The sequence below is a fragment of the Schistocerca piceifrons genome, chromosome 4 (genome assembly GCF_021461385.2).
Source record: "Schistocerca piceifrons isolate TAMUIC-IGC-003096 chromosome 4, iqSchPice1.1, whole genome shotgun sequence".
Classification (NCBI taxonomy): Eukaryota; Metazoa; Arthropoda; class Insecta; order Orthoptera; family Acrididae; genus Schistocerca; species Schistocerca piceifrons.
The window spans coordinates 763,359,541-763,376,083 of NC_060141.1; the positions used below are offsets into that span (position 1 = coordinate 763,359,541).

The 16,543-nt window shown below is 39.2% G+C and overlaps 1 protein-coding gene and 1 non-coding gene across 2 annotated transcripts in view; both read left to right on the forward strand.

Annotated features, from left to right (window-relative positions):
* LOC124796433 (1-phosphatidylinositol 4,5-bisphosphate phosphodiesterase gamma-1) overlaps nucleotides 1–16,543 on the forward strand; it is a 248,485-nt gene that overhangs the window by 126,229 nt on the left and 105,713 nt on the right. Inside the window, exons 13-14 of the mRNA XM_047260620.1 lie at nucleotides 228–405; nucleotides 14,110–14,175. Of these exons, the coding sequence (XP_047116576.1) occupies nucleotides 228–405; nucleotides 14,110–14,175 (244 nt within the window). The remainder of the gene's footprint in view (nucleotides 1–227; nucleotides 406–14,109; nucleotides 14,176–16,543) is intronic.
* Trnat-ugu lies at nucleotides 12,532–12,606 on the forward strand. The gene has a single exon. It is a non-coding gene; the product is annotated as a tRNA-Thr (tRNA).

Consider the following 16,543-nt stretch of genomic DNA (forward strand, 5'->3'; position numbering starts at 1 on the left):
GAGTGTGTGCAACACCGTGTTGCGGCACTTCTGCATGCTTACGGGGGCCCTACACGATGTTAGGCATGTGTACCAATTTCTTTGGATCTTCAGTGTATCTTCCCATGTATTTAATATCCAGAACTACAATCAAACTGTTGAGCCAATTAGTGGGGAAATTCTATTTTAAACAACCTGTTTATTCTGTATCAAAGTTTCAGTTTCCCTATAAGATGTTGTTGTTGCAGGGCTGAGAAAAAGATAAAACACTGTAGAATAAAACTGGAAGGACGGCTGTACACAATTGGAACATTTCAGTTTGAAAGCTTAGTTGAGCTTGTGAGCTATTACGAGAGACATCCCCTCTACCACAGAACAAAGCTGCGATATCCAGTCACAGAGGAATCTATCAGCAGAATGGCTCATGTAAGTGTAATGTACATGTTCACATGTTGAAGTTGTTTGTGAAAATAATGGTGTAATAATTCTCTGTCTGACAGGTGTATAAGTAGTAGTTGAAATTCATGAATAATCGTGGCGTCTCACTTTTACTGATTATATTTTGAGAGACGTGAAAAATAGCCATGAAATTTCTACTGCACTAGGAAACTGTGTAATATTTTTATTTCTATGTAGTTGCCAATGTGTAATTGCTTGGTTTGAAGTCAGTATGACATGTGCAGTGGAAAACAATTTCACATGGTTATTACAAGGGTGTGCCTGAAAAGTAATGCCTAAAAATTTTTTATATGAAAACTCTTAAAACTTTTTAAATAAAACAAATTTTATTCACATTCTGCTCCTTTATCCTTTATGCCTACATATTTACTTCTCACTGTAGTGATGTGTGTGATGCACGCTATCACAGAGCAATATGACTATGTGTTTCCTTTTACCATATTCCGGTCATTTTTCATGTAATGCTTGATTTAAATTGATCATTTGCTGTTGGTAATGATCAGTGTTAATGGTTTCACCAGGTTTTAGCAGCTCATAGTAGATGACACCCTTCTGATCCCACCAAACACAGTGCATTGTCTTCTTTCCAAAGCAGTTTGGCCTTGCAGTGTATGTCGATGGTTTGCCTGGATTCACCCGTGATTTACAGCACTTTGGATTCTCAAAATATATCCATATTTCACGACTGTCACTATTCAATGGAGAAACGACTTTCTTTTGTATCCGGCGAGCAGAAGTTCACAAGTGGTCTCTCAATTTGCTTGCTATCGTTCATTCAGTTCATGTGGAACCCGTTTTCCTACTTTCTGCACCTTTCCCATAGCTTTCAACCTAAGAGAAGTGGCTTTCTGCATCACATTCAATTGAGCCACAAGTTCCTGTTGAGTTTGAGTATCATCTTCATCCAATAAAGCCTACAATTCACTGTCTTTGAATTTTTTTGGTGGTTTCCAGTGCTCGTTGTTTCTCTAGTCAAAATAACCACTTTTGAATTTTTTGAACCACTCGAAACACTATGTTTTCCCAAGAGCATGTTCGTCAAAAGCTCCAACAAGCATTCGGTGCAATTCTGTAAGCATTTTTCTTCAAACTGTAACAGAAAACTAATGCTGTCCGCAAATTGTAGTTTGTAGACCCAAAACCCGACATTTACGGGTTTGAAACAGGTACCGATGTATGGAATGTAGGTTAATGTGTGTTGACATTCGTCGTCAGCTGTTAAAGGAAGAAGAAGGCGCTCCAGATGCAGTCTCACAGGCTTTACACTGACAGCCAGCACCAACAGTAGGAGAATTCCAGTTTCATACTTCTACACCTGGTACATGTTGTTCTAAGGATTCAGCAGTGAGATGTGTAGAACACTTTCTGAGCCACTATCATTTATAGACATCGGGTGTCCCTTATTAGTGTCGGGTAATTTGAGGGCTGTGCAGTATTGAGACAGGGCCTTCCAGCAAATGATCCAGCCTTAGTCTTCAGCGTTTTGGTAGTGGATTCATCTCACAAGATGCTAATTCCTGGGCATAACATGTCCACCTTGCAAACACCTTCCCCCAGTGGGCAGGACTCATAGGAATTGAAAGGACTGTGGTAGCTCCTGGTTTGAAATGAAATGATCATGTGGCATTGTTGGCCAGGAGGCCCCAACTGGGGAAGTTCGGCCGCCGGATGTAGGTTTTATTTCAGGATGCCTGTAGTGTTGGCAGAAGAGCCAACGCTGTGTTACTAGAGGAGGCTGAAATGCACGTGTTTAGCTCATGCAGGCTGGCGTTAGGAGGGAAGGACTATACTGACGTGAGGTCTGGAACATGACTAGGAATTAGAATTCAGAAAGTGGACATGGCTAGTTTGATCCTTAACTTTAATCCATTAATGATGAACGTCGCTCTTGACGGTTCACGAGTCACAATATTATCTGTTCAGAAGACATAATAACTGAATATGGCACCTTGCTAGGTCGTAGCAAATGACGTAGCTGATGGCTATGCTAAACTGTCGTCTCGGCAAATGAGAGCGTATGTAGACAGTGAACCATCGCTAGCAAAGTCGGCTGTACAACTGGGCGAGTGCTAGGGAGTCTCTCTAGAATAGACCTGCCGTGTGGGGGCGCTCGGTCTGCAATCACTGATAGTGGCGATACGCGGGTCCGACGAATACTAACAGACCGCGGCCGATTTAAAGGCTACCACCTAGCAAGTGTGGTGTCTGGCGGTGACACCACAATGCCACAGTGGGTGACTTGCATGTCAGTGATGGTGATGAAAGGATGATGAGAACAACACAACACCCAGTCCACGAATGTAGAAAATCCCCAACCCAGGTGGGAATCAAACCTGGGCCTGCTGCATGGTAGGCAAACACATTACCATTCAGCTAAGCTGGCAGACTCTCCTTATATGAAACACACCAAACACACTTGATATCAACAGACACTTACAATGCATCATATCATCTAAGAGAAGGGGGGAGCTTTAGCAGCAGCATCTTGATCATATTGTGGTCAGCATGCCTAGGAGAATCCATGCTTGTTACAATGCACAAGGTGGAACAATATGATATTGGGTGATCATAGATGTGCATTTTTGAACAGATGTCTTTATTTTGCTTATTGTTTTTATTTAAGTATTTATTATTATTATTATTATTATTATTATTATTATTATTATTATTTTCTTTTTTTCCCACAGGGCATATTCTTTCATTTCCTAATCCCTTTGGCTCTGAGCCTGCTGATACTTGCAGATTTGCACTTGGTGCAAAACTTCTTTTTTATCACTTTACCATCTCTGTACAAATCTTAGTAGCTATTCTGTAAAGTGTCAGAGTAAGTGTACTTTGCTTCAGTGCAAGAATATATGTGTTTATTGTAAAAATTGGCACAAAATTAAACATAAGTGTTAAAATACTGTACAAAGATACAAACAACTGCCAGACTGCTGCTTCAATAAATCTTAATCTATAGCTTTTTCTGTATAAATCGAAATTTTTTTTTGTATTGTCCTCTGCCAAGATTTTAGCAATCATGTTGAACTTATGTAAGTAAAATGACACGACAAAGCATAATGTTTATAGGAAGAGAATTCCCCTTGAACTCACTTAACTCTACAGTCTATATTGTGCTTTATTGTGCTTTGTATGTAGTAGTATGTGGTGCATGTCACCCTTATCATTTTGATCCTGACCACAATTTTCATAATTTATTTTTTGCGTGAAGTGGAAATATGCAGAGTAGCAGTGTCCCGCCACACTGATTATGGACATAACGCAAAACTGTATAGATTTAAAATTTGCAAACCACACTCTCTAGAGAGGTATAACAGTATTACACCCATATATCCACTGTAATGATCTTGGGGAAACTTTCCATTACAATTTCCAGTTGGGACAAGCCTATTTTCAAGTCTTAATATGGTGGTCTTAAGTCCTTGTTGGAACATAAATAAGGGAAGGAGTGAAGATTAGTGCACAAACAAGACTGAGGACGTTCTTAATCTTGTTCATCTTCATGTTGATGTTTCATGTATGTAATGAATTGTTACCTTCGCACATTTAGTATTTTGAAATCCTGTTTTTAAAACCACTGTTTAGGCTTGACATACTGGAACTGACTGTCACTAATGCTGTTTTTCACTTAGAAATCATAATGGATCCCTTAAGCCATGCCAGAATGACTGTATTAATTTTGATTCTGTGGTAATTTTTAGCTTCACCAAAATATATGTTTAGGTACACTTATCGATTTCTTTATTTTTTTATTGATGGAAGTCAGTTCCAGCTCACTAAGAAGTCTAATGTAATTGGACAGACAAAAAAGTCTATTCACCAAGTGATGGCAAGAGAACATACCTATCAATGTATTGAAATCTGCAAGCTCTTGGAACCAGTGGCTCCTTCTGGCAGAAGGGCTGAAGGGGAAGGAAGAGGGGTCGAGGAAAAGAATTGGTGGGCTACAGGAAAATGGGAGAATTCAGAAAAGTCCTTCAGAACCCCACATCAGGGGAGACTTACTGGACAGGAGAAGGAAAAAGACTGTTTATTGGGACTCCACCAGACAAGATTTCTGTGCAGTCCCCAACTGTCAGTCTTTGCTTCTCGTCCCATCATCCCATCTGGTAACTCTCCCTTTACCCAGGGTTCTGGGCAACTTTTCTGAACTCTCCCAATTTCCTAAACCTAACCATTCCTTTTCCTTCACCCCTCTCCCTTCCACGTCAATCCTTCATTACCTCTCATTCTTGCAGGATCTTTATCCGGTTCGCAGCAATGTCAGACATTTGGTGTTTTACCGGATTCGTGATATTCATGGTACACTCGTGAAATGGTTGTACGGGAAAATCTACACATCATCACTACCTCAGAGATGCTGTGTCCCATCCCGCATACTCTGGCTATAACATCATGTTCAATCGCACTTAAATCTTGATAACCTGCCATTGTAGCAGCAGTAACTGATGTAACAACTGCACCACACACTTGTTGTCTTATATAGGCATTACCGACAACAGTGCCGTATTCTGCCTGTTTACATATCTCTGTATTTGAATACGCATGCCTATATCAGTTTCTTTGGCACTTCAGTGTGCTTTACAAGAACAGATGGTTGCTGTAACCTTGATGAAGGAACCTTCCTGGCAAATCAGGATGCCAGACAGAACAAGCTCCATCCTCTGAAATATAAGTTTAGTGTGTTAACAACTGCTCTACCTCATTCTCTTGGACGCTGTTGTACGATGTCCTTGATATAAATGCAGTTTTACTCTTCGTCCTTGTGTACATCAAGGATACCCAACAGTGACTCCAGAACCAAGAGCTTATTGCTATACCCTACACACTCACTCCATACTGTTTATGTTTAGAAGACAAGAGAAATCTTATTTGTTAGACAGGATACTCCCTAACTTGTAATGAGATCATGTGGGGAGGACCAGGGTTTCATGGGTTTTATTGATTCTGTTATTAACCTCAAAAGAAGTTATGTTCAAGGGTTATGTAGACATTTCTTCCTGAATAAGTGGCTCCTGTGACACAGGTGGTAATTCGTAAAAATTTTGTTGTCTCCCAACATGATGAAATTCCAGCTTCATTTTGTTAGAGCTCTCCAGGTGTATTTTGAAGGCTTATTCATCTGGCAGTGTGAGTCACTCATTCACTCTCCAAATTCTATAAACAGCAAATAACAACATACTTCAAATTGGAAGTTTTTCAGTTGGAACAGTAAAGCTGGTAAGTACAATAACTGAAGGAAAAAATAATCTCATTTCCGGTATTAATAGGGAAGTTGTAAATAAGGCTCTTAGGCAGTCTTCAGTTATTTACTCATGGGTGCAAAATGGGTAACAGACTTCAAAGCTAATATTGAAGAAAGTTGAAAAGCTTGCTTTTGGTCATCTCCTTTTCCATAGAATTAATTTTATTTAGAAAATTTTAGCTTACTCATTACATGCTTCTGTTAATGTTGTTGCTGTGTTCTTCAGTCTGAAAATGGATTTGATGCAGCTGTCCAAAGTAGTCCCTCCTGTGAAAGCATCATCATCTCTATGTAACTACGGTAATGCATCTCCATTTGAACCTGCTTACTGTTGTCAGTTCTTGGTCTTCTGTTCAGTTTTAATCCTTTACACTTCCCTTCATGACCAAATAGGTGATTCCTTGATGGCTCAAGATGTGCCCTATTACCTAGTCCATTCTCCTCGTTAGCTATCAAGTCTACCCATTTAATCCTAATCGTTCTCCTGTAGCGTCATATTCCAGAAGCTTCTGCTCTCTGCTTGTCTGAACTGTTTATTGTATGTGTTTCACTTCTGTCCAAGGCTGCACTCCGACATATACTCAAACGAAAGAAAAAGAGGACTTCCTGACACTTAAACTTATATTTGAACATAGCAAATTTCTCTTTTTTTCAGAAATGTTTTTCTCACTATATCCAGTCTGTATACATTCTCTGTACTTTTGCCATTGTCATTTTGCTACCAAAATAGCAAAACTTTTTTTTAGTATATAATTTCCTCACCTAACTCCCTCAGCATCCCCTGTTTTGATTCAACTACATTCCATTACTCTTGTTCTACTTTCAACAGCATAACAAAAAGATAGACTGGCACTTACCATAAAGATGACATAATAAAATTATAAACAGCCGACCAGTTGCAATGGATAAAGAATTCTTTACCTAGGTTTCAACAAATTTAAATTTGTCTTCTCCAGAAGGTGGCCTAAGCACAATGAACATCGAGGCTTACATTAGAAAGGTATGAAACTTAAGTCAAGAATAGATTTTAACACAAATTAGAGAGCTCTTGCATTACAGAAATATGAGAACGACGACTGGTACTTACAATTTTACTTTAGTATGGACTGATGTATCATCGCCGTTTTTACAAATATCTGCATAGATCATTTTGTCAAAATTAAAATATAGCCCTAAAAATAGGGTTTGTCACGTAAATATAAATTAGTACATGGATGTTGCAGAGCTCACAACCGACTGAGTGTAACCGGCCAGCGTAGTTACTCTGCGGCCAGGGCAGGTGGCGCTCATGGCGTGAACCATGTGCTGATTGGAGTACAAAAGCAACATGTAAATTATCAGTATTGATAACGTCCTTAGATAAAGTAACAATAAAAAGAAGGAAAGCGTTTAACACTCCCGTTATAACAGTATGGGAGCCTTGGTACAATTAATGTAGTTATACATCAAAAAGGCAGGTAGCGCTTAACGCCGAGAGAGTTACGTATAGTGGCATACACAGCCAGAATATAAAAATTACATTGCAATATTAGTGAAGCCCACACGCGGTATATATGTTAGAACTTTAAAATTGACAATAATGGTCCACAATGCAGTTAATACACATTCGCAGGGAACCAATGTTTTAGAGCCAGACAAAATCACATAAGGGCCGATGTAGTGGCAGCCATACATCGTGAGAAAACCACATTACATAAAGGATAGTGAGCTTAAAAATTTGAAAGTGCATCATAGCTTCCTGAGAAAATAGACCACTGAGGTTACCAGCATTAATGTTATACCATAAGCAGTACAGGTTTAAAGCCTTCGAAAAATTGTCTACAAGCAAGGTTCAACTGGTCGTTCAGTATATTACCGTCTTTGAGCTCTAGATGTTTAAAAATTTGTAACTCTTCCCACAGATCTAGTCTACGCCCTTTGACTTGTCTGTGTAGGATAACCGTGTCTTCTAACTCTTTAGGCGTATGGCCGGCTATCAAGAGGTGTTCAGCAAAAGTAGAGCTGTGTATATTCGCTCCTCTTTTACCTAATAGGTGTTCTTTATATCTTGTTATCACAGCTCTGCCTGTTTGGCCAATATAATATGAAAGGCGGTTATTACAGGTTAGTTTGTAAACACCTGAATTGGAAAACCAATTGCTGGCAATCTCTACTGAATGTACAAGATTTCTTTTTAAACTTTTATCTGTAGAGGAGGAGACGTTACAAATATATTTTTTCTTTAGAAGACGTTTAATCCTATACGATATATTACCCAAGAATTTACATGTTGCTTTTGTACGCCAATCGGCACATGGTTCGCGCCATGAGCGCCACCTGCCCTAGCCGCAGAGTAACTACGCTGGCCGATTACACTCAGTCGGTTGTGAGCTCTGCAACATCCATGTACTAATTTATATTTACGTGACAAACCCTATTTTTAGGGCTATATTTTAATTTTGACAAATGGATCTATGCAGACATTTGTAAAAACGGCGATGATACATCAGTCCCTACTAATGTAAAATTGTAAGTACCAGTCGTCGTTCTCATATTTTTGTAATGCAAGAGCTCTCTAATTTGTGTTAAAATCTATTCTTGACTTAAGTTTCATACCTTTCTAATGTAAGCTATGATGTTCATTGTCCTTAGGCCACCTTCTGAAGAAGACAAATTTAAATTTGTTGAAACCTAGGTAAAGAACTCTTTATCCATTGCAACTGGTCGGCTGTTTATAATTTTATTACGTGGAACCGTTGCTGTTGTGTAGCTATGTTTAAAATAATAAAGATGACACATTAATTTGCAGACAGGCAGAACTAAAAGACACTTACACATAGATTTCGGCCATAGCCTTCATTAGAAAAAGAAAGAGAAACACACAAGAGTCGTTCACTCAGGCAAGTACACCTTATATACACATGGCCATCATCTCCAGCAGCTTGAACTGGTCCGAGCTGCTGTAGATGGCAAGCATGTGTGCGTGAGTTGTGCTTGCTTGTGTGAATGAATGGTGTGTGTTTCTCTGTCTTTTCCTGATGAAGGCTATGGCTGAAACCCACATGTAAGTGCCTTTAGTTTTGCCTGTCTGCAACTTAATGTGATATCTCTACAGTAGGCAACAGTTTATCTTTTCCTTATATTGTTGATGTTCCGGCCTGGAGTTTTCATTGATGTTCATGTTGTAACTGCTTTCCAAGACACTATCCATTCTGTACAACTACTCTTACAAGTCCTGTGCCATCCTTGATCAAATTACTGTGTCACTGGAAAACCCCAGGTATTATTTCTTCTCCCTGAATTCAAATTCGCTTTCTAAATTTTTCTTTGGTTACCTTTATTGCATGATCAATCTACAGATTGAGTAACATTGAGGATAGTCTTCAACCCCACCTTACTCTGTTCTCAGCTGTTGCTTCTCTTTATATCCTTAGACTATTATAACTGCTGTATAGTTTCAGGAGAGATTGTAGATAACCTTTTGATTCCTGTATTTTATCCCTGCTACCCTCAGAATTTCGAAAAGTGTATTCTAATTAGTATTGTCAAAAGCTTGCTCTAAATCTACAAATGCTATAAACATAAGCTTGCCTTTCTTCTGTATATCTTTTAAGATAAGTCACTGGTTCAGTATTGCCCTGAATGTCCGTACATATTTCCAGAACCCAAACTGATATTCCGTAAGGTTGTCTTCTACCAATTTTTTATTCTTCTGTAAATAATTTGTGTTGGTATTTTACAAGAATGCCTTATTAAATGGATAATTTGACCGTATTCACATGTCACCACCTCTCTTCTTTGGAATCAGGGTTATTACACTCCTCTTGAAATTTGAGGTTAACTAGTCATCACATATCTCTTTCATATCAGATGAAATAGTTTTGTCATAGCTGGCTCTCCAAAGTTGTTGCTTCTATTATTACATCAAATATATACTTTTTCTGTTACAAATAGTCAGCATGCAGGCATATTTGTATAACTTGTTAGTTAGTAACTTTTTTCATCCAATGATCATTTTTACAGTGACATAGAATTTCCCTGCTTAACATGAGGAAAATTTATATACACACACATGTAACAGGGGGAGGACAGGTGATTGGTAAATAATTTGATAGAATGTGAACAGATTTATTCTGCATCATCATGATATATTTTACAAATGACCTGTGGCACAGGGTAATGCTGATGGGCTGACTCTATCTGGATAAATGATTAATGGAAAATCTCATATAAGATGTGAAACAAATACTAACAAAGAGATAGAGGGGCTGGCCAGTACTTACCTCAGCTCAGTACAGCCGATAGATACACATAAAACAGAACTGAAAATTTACATTCCTAGCTTTCGGAACTTTGTTCCTTCATCAGGGAGGAGAGAGGGGAAAAAAGGGAAGAAGGGAAAGTGGATTCAGTTACTCACAACCCAGGTTATGAAGCAACAGGGAAAGGTAAGCAGGGAGGGTTTACCTTTCCCTATTGCTTCATAACGTGGGTTGTGAGTAACTGAATCCACTTTCCCTTCTTCCCTTTTTTCCCCTCTCTCCTCCCTGATGAGGGAACAAAGTTCCGAAAGCTAGGAATGTAAATTTTCAGTTCTGTTTTATGTGTATCTATCGGCTGTACTGAGCTGAGGTAAGTACTGGCCAGCCCCTCTATCTCTTTGTTAGTATTTCTATCTGGATAAACTTCAACACCTCCAATGATCTGCTGTATCACACACGGACACTGCTGAGCATCTGTGAGTGCATTATGCTGATTTCATCTCTCATCAAAGCTAAAGGCAACTACAAGAGGATTGCATCATAAACATAAACAATGTGCAAGTTGTTTACATCCATTCCATGAAGATGTGCAATTTTACAGTAGGCTTTGAGGAGCTCTAAAATGACATTAATCACATTTCTTAATGTATCACAATTTTTTGTAAAACTGTACTGACTGCTAACATAGATAATGTCAGTATACAGTGAAAATCACCAAATAGTTTTGTTTTATTTAAAAAGAGATCTCCTCACTATTGCTACACTCTACACTTTAATTTTCATTTGGCATAAGGCGGCAGTTTGTAAAGATACCTTTTTATGTGATTATACTAGTAACAAAATGTTTTTGTTGCCGAATAAACAGCATTGTGAAGCAATGCTAGTGCAAATACTTCACACTTCCATTTTGAATGATATCCGTAGTATTGTAAAATGATAGAGTAGTCATTGTAAGGAACTTTTTGTTTTATTTTTGTCAATATAGAACAAGTTTCCACATAGTAACCTTCATGTAATAGTCTAATATTGAAAACAAAAATCTTAGATGTTTCTATAAGGTAACTGGATTGATAAAAAAAATCAACTCACCAAGCTGTGGCTGGAGAACACACATGTAAAGGTACTGAAATTTGCAAGCTTTCGGAGCCAATGGATCCTTCTTCTGGCAGAAGAGCTGAAGGGGGGAGACAGGATGAAAGAAAAGGGTTGGTGAGACTTAGTAGGAAATTGAGAGAGTTTGGAAAAGTCACCCGGAACCCTGGGTCAGGGACAACTTAACAGTTGGGATGAGAAGGAAAGACTGATTGTTGAGGACTAATTCAAATGAGATTTTAAAACACAAGGGCTTAAAGGTGAAAAATAGAGTAATAATCTAGACGGGAGTATGTATACGAGGTCCACACCAGCTCTCTTGACATCTCTATGTACAGCATTGGTCATAAAGATCATAACCCTGTGATACAAACGGACCTGCAGTCCCTCCTTAAAACCACAGGCCCCATCACAAGGACCAACACCTCAATCCATAGAATTTATTGCCTCGCCCAAACCTTGCATCCACACACTTTACCTTCTTCCTTAGATCCAGAAACCCAATCACTGTGAATGTCCCAGGGCTGCTGCTGGCTTCAAACTACCCACCAAAAGATATTTATGTGCCTTAGTTGATCAGCACTAATCAACATTTTATGTACCAACTACTACTTTCCCTTTGAAGGGCAGACATAAAAACAGATCAGGGGTATGGCCTTGGGAACCAGGACTGCTCCTTCGTATGCCAACCTTTTCATGGGAAGCTTGGAGGGGGCTTCTGTGGTATCCATAAGCCTTCAGTCCCTGGTTTGGTTTGGATATGTTGTAGAGATCTTTGCATATAGACTGATCGTGAGGCTGAGCTGTTATAATTCTTTGAATCAGTAATTACATTCTCCCAGTTAAATTTAAAATGCTGCTATTCTGAATCCCATGCCACTTCCCTTAATGTTATCATCACCAAAAGATCTGCTACACACAGCCTATAGCTGTTCACATTAAGCCCACTAACATACAACAGTACTTACATTTTGGCAGCTGCCATCCTTTCCATGTCAAATATTCCCTCCCATACACCCTTGAGATATTTGTTCAGGTGGAGACTCTTTACAGCAATACACAACCATTCCCTCCTCAGCCTTCACTGGATGTAATTACCCCTACCAGCACAGTTCAGTAGCAGATTTCCTAGAGCATCACATCTAATCCTGGTACTAGTGATCCATCCAAAACACAGCTTAAGAATACTGTCAGTATTATCCTGGTCTTGAATGTCTTAAACAGCTACTTCGCCAAGGCTGTCACTTATGAAGCTGGCATCTGTTCTTTTGGACATGTCTGAAAGAACAGATGCCATCTTCATATCGTTAAGGCTAACTGGCTGATGACCTCCTTCAGTGCGGATGCACACGAATTGCCTGAACTCTTACGGGACTCGGTGGATTGTCTACCGCGAGTAATGGGTATAATGGCAGGGACACTACAAATGTAGTGTGTGGACTATAAGTTGAAAATGTGGGTCTCATGGGGAGCGTGCCGGCGATCAATCCCTGCAGTTGCACTATCCTCTGCGCCCTCGGTGGCTCAGTTGGATAGAGCGTCTGCCATGTAAGCAGGAGATCCTGGGTTCGAGTCCCGGTCAGGACACACATTTTCAGTTGTCCCCATTGATATATATCAATGCCCATCAGCAGCTAATGGTATTGATTTAATTGTAATTTCAGGCTGTGACTTCATCAAATCATGCCCTGTAATGAGATCCATTCTGTCCTACATTTTGCCCACTACACTTAGAATAGCTATTTGTTTCTCTCCCAATCTCCGAAATATCCATGTCAGACCCTCTGCTTCTTTTGCATCCATTTCCCTACCCTATGGCTCCTACCACTGTGACCACACCCATTGTAAGACTTGACCTAGGTGCCCTCCTACCACCAGTATAAGCCCTGTAACTGGCAAAACATATACTATCAAAGGGAGAGCCATTTGTGTAATGACACACGTCGCATACTTTTGGACTTTTACATCAGCATGGTTACCATTAAGTTATCATTTAGAATGAATGGGAATAGACAGAGGATGTGTACTGAAACACACAGTATCCTGTTGCAGAGCATGTTGTACAACATGATAGTCATGACATCGTTGCCTTTTTCACCATGTGCGCCATCCGGATTCTTCCCCCAGACACCAGTTTCTTACAACTCTGCCGGTGGGAACTGGCGTTGAAACATGTTCTTCATTCTCCCCACTCATCTGGCCTTAATCTACATTAATTTCTTCAGTCTCAGCATTTCTCCTCAGTAACTATTCCTTTATTCAGTCCCTTTTAGTTTTCCATATCTTTCACTTTTTTCGACCTGTTTCTCCCCCACCTCTACTACATACTTTTTGCTCTTATTAACTTATTTGCAGTGTTTTGTCAGTAATCTCTATCTTGCGTATTACCCTGTTTTCCACCCTTAAACTCTCAGGTTTTCAAATCTCATCCAATGCAGTCCCTAACAATCAGTCTTTCCTTTTCAACCCGTCTGATAAGTTTCCCCTGACTTGGGGTTCTTGGTAACTTTTCTGAACTCTTCTGATTTTCTAAACCTCATCAGTCCTCTTCCTTCATCCATCTTCCTTCCCCTTCTGCCATAAATAGGAGTTACTGACTTCAAAAGCTTGCAAATTTCAATTCCTTTATGTGTGTATTCTCCTGCGACCATTTGATGAGCTGATTTTTTCATCTATCCAACTACATTTTCAAGAACTGATTATTTTCATTGGCATGTTAGATGTTCCTAAAATTTTGGAAATAAGGTGATTTCACTCAGATGTCAGAATATTTGGTAGCATTGGCTAACACATGGTGTAAGTGTACATCAAGGTTATTTGAGCTTAATGGTTTTTATTGCTGGCAGGTGTGGCTGAGCGGTTCTAGGCGCTTCAGTCTGGAACCATGTGACTGCTACGGTCGCAGGTTCAAATCCTGCCTGAGGCATGGATGTGTGTGATGTTCTTAGGTTAGTTAGGTTTAAGTAGTTCTAAGTTCTAGGGGACTGATGACTTCAGATGTTGAGTCCCATAGTGCTCTGTATTTCTAGGTTCTGTATTTAAATTGAATTGTTAGAGCTAATCTATGAATGTCTGTTTTTCTTTCCACAGAATCCTGATGACTGCTCTGTGTATGGTACACCAGGATATATGGACCCCAGCAGCTTCACATCAAGGGTAAACAAAACTATTAAGACTTCCAATTGAGAGTGCCCAGTAAAGCATGAAAAGTCAGTAGTGACAATTGTAAACTGTTACTACCATTCTCAGTTTCTTTGAGAATATGATCCACAATTGATATAATCTCACCATCAATGTATGAAAAAACTAAGAACTAAAGTGATTATATTAGGAAAACATACTTATGGACACAGTTAATATGATAACTATAGATAATGTGCTATGAAGTGGATATCCATGCTATTCTTTGTTGCTATGCTATTCTACAGCTTCATCAAAATAACTGCATGTTAGACTGATAACAATGAAGCACCGTTGCCAGAAGACTGACTACACCATGTATTCAGTGTTCGACAGTTGTGTACAGACTGCAGACATAAGCAAACTGTGTAGAAATGCTACAACCATGTTATTTGTCACAGGCAGGGAGTTTTATTACAGTGACAGCACCATCAGCAGTGTTGATTATGACGTGTACATATACAGGATTGTGCAGGGAAGTTGGAAAATTTGCAATAATTAGAAATAAAATGGAATAATATTATACAACTTTATTTGAAGCTCAACAAAATACTGGAAATAATTTGAGAACATAGTTTTTTATGGCAACATTCTTCGATTAATATTTCATGGATTTACCTCATCAGCTACCACGAACAGCATAGTGAACGCATTATTGTAGCCAAGATAGATGCCAAGCCCATGCCTACCACAGTAGTAAAAGTTTATATGCCAACTAGCTCCACATATAATGAAGATATTGAAGAAATGTGATACGACAAAAGAAATTATTCAGATAGTTAAGGAAGATGAAAATTTAGTACTCGTGGGGGACTGGAATGCGATTGTAGGAAAAGGAAGAGAAGGAAAAATAGTAGATGAATATGGACTGGGGATAAGGAGTGAAAGGGGAAGCCGCCTATGGTTTAAGAATCATGGAGGAAGGTTGTATACATGGAAGAGACCTGGAGACACTGGAAGTTTTCAGATATCTCATATAGTGGTAAGACAGAGATCTAGGAACCAGGTTTTAAAACGACACTTCCAGGGGCAGATGTGGACTCTGATCACAACACAAGAGATATTGAATTTAATTGATGAAAGGAGAAAATATTAAGATGCAGTAAACGAAGCAGGCAAAAGGAATACAAACGCCTCAAAAATGAGATCGACAGGGAGTGCAAAATGGCTAAGCTGGGATGGCTAGAGGACAAATGTAAGGATCTAGAAGCATGTATCACTAGGAGTAAGATAGGTACTGCCTACAGGAAAATTAAAGAGATGTTTGGAGGAAAGAGAATCACTTGTATGAATATCAAGAGCTCAGATGGAAAACCAGTCCTAAGCAAAGAACAGAAAGCAGAAAGGTGGAAGGAGTACATAGTGTCTATACAATGATGATGTACTTGAGGGCAATATTATAGAAATGGGAGAGAATGTAGATGAAGATGAAATAGGAGATTTGATACTGTGTGAAAAGTTTGACAGAGCACTGAAAGACCTAAGTCAAAACAAGGCCCTGGGAGTAAACAACATTCCATTAGAACTACTGACAGCCTTGGGAGACCCAGGCCTAACAAAACTCTACCATCTAGTGAGCAAGATGTATGAGACAGGTGAAAAACCCTCTGACTTCAAGAAGAATATAATAATTGCAATCCCAAATAAAGCAGGTGTTGACAGATGTGAAAATTACCAAACTATCAGTTTAATAATTGCCACAGCTGCAAAATACTAACACGAAGTCTTTACAGACGAATGGAAAAACTGGTAGAAGCCGACCTCTCAGGGAAGATCAGTATGGATTCCGTAGAAATGTTGGAACACGTGAGGCAGTACTGACCCTACGACTTATCTTAGAGAATAGATTAAGGAAAGGCAAACCTATGTTTCTAGCGTTTGTAGACTTAGAGAAAGCTTTTGACAATGTTGACTGGAATACTCTATTTCAAATTCTGAACGTGGCAGGGGTAAAATACAGGGAGTGAAAGGCTATTTACAATTTGTACAGAAACCAGATGGCAGTTATAAAAGTCGAGGGCCATGAAAGGGAAGCAGTGGTTGGGAAGGAAGTGAGACAGGGTTGTAGCCTCTCCCCGATGTTATTCAATCTGTATATTGAGCAAGCAGTAAAGGAAACAAAAGAAAAATTCGGAGTAGGAATTAAAATCCACGGAGAAGAAATAAAAAGTTGAAGGTTCACGGATGACATTGTAATTCTGTCAGAGACAGCAAAGGACCTGGAAGAGCAGCTGAACAGAATGGACAGTGTCTTGAAAGGAGGATATAAGATGAACATCAACAGAAGCAAAACGAGGATATTGGAATGTAGTCGAATTAAATCGGGTGATGCTGTGGCAGTTAG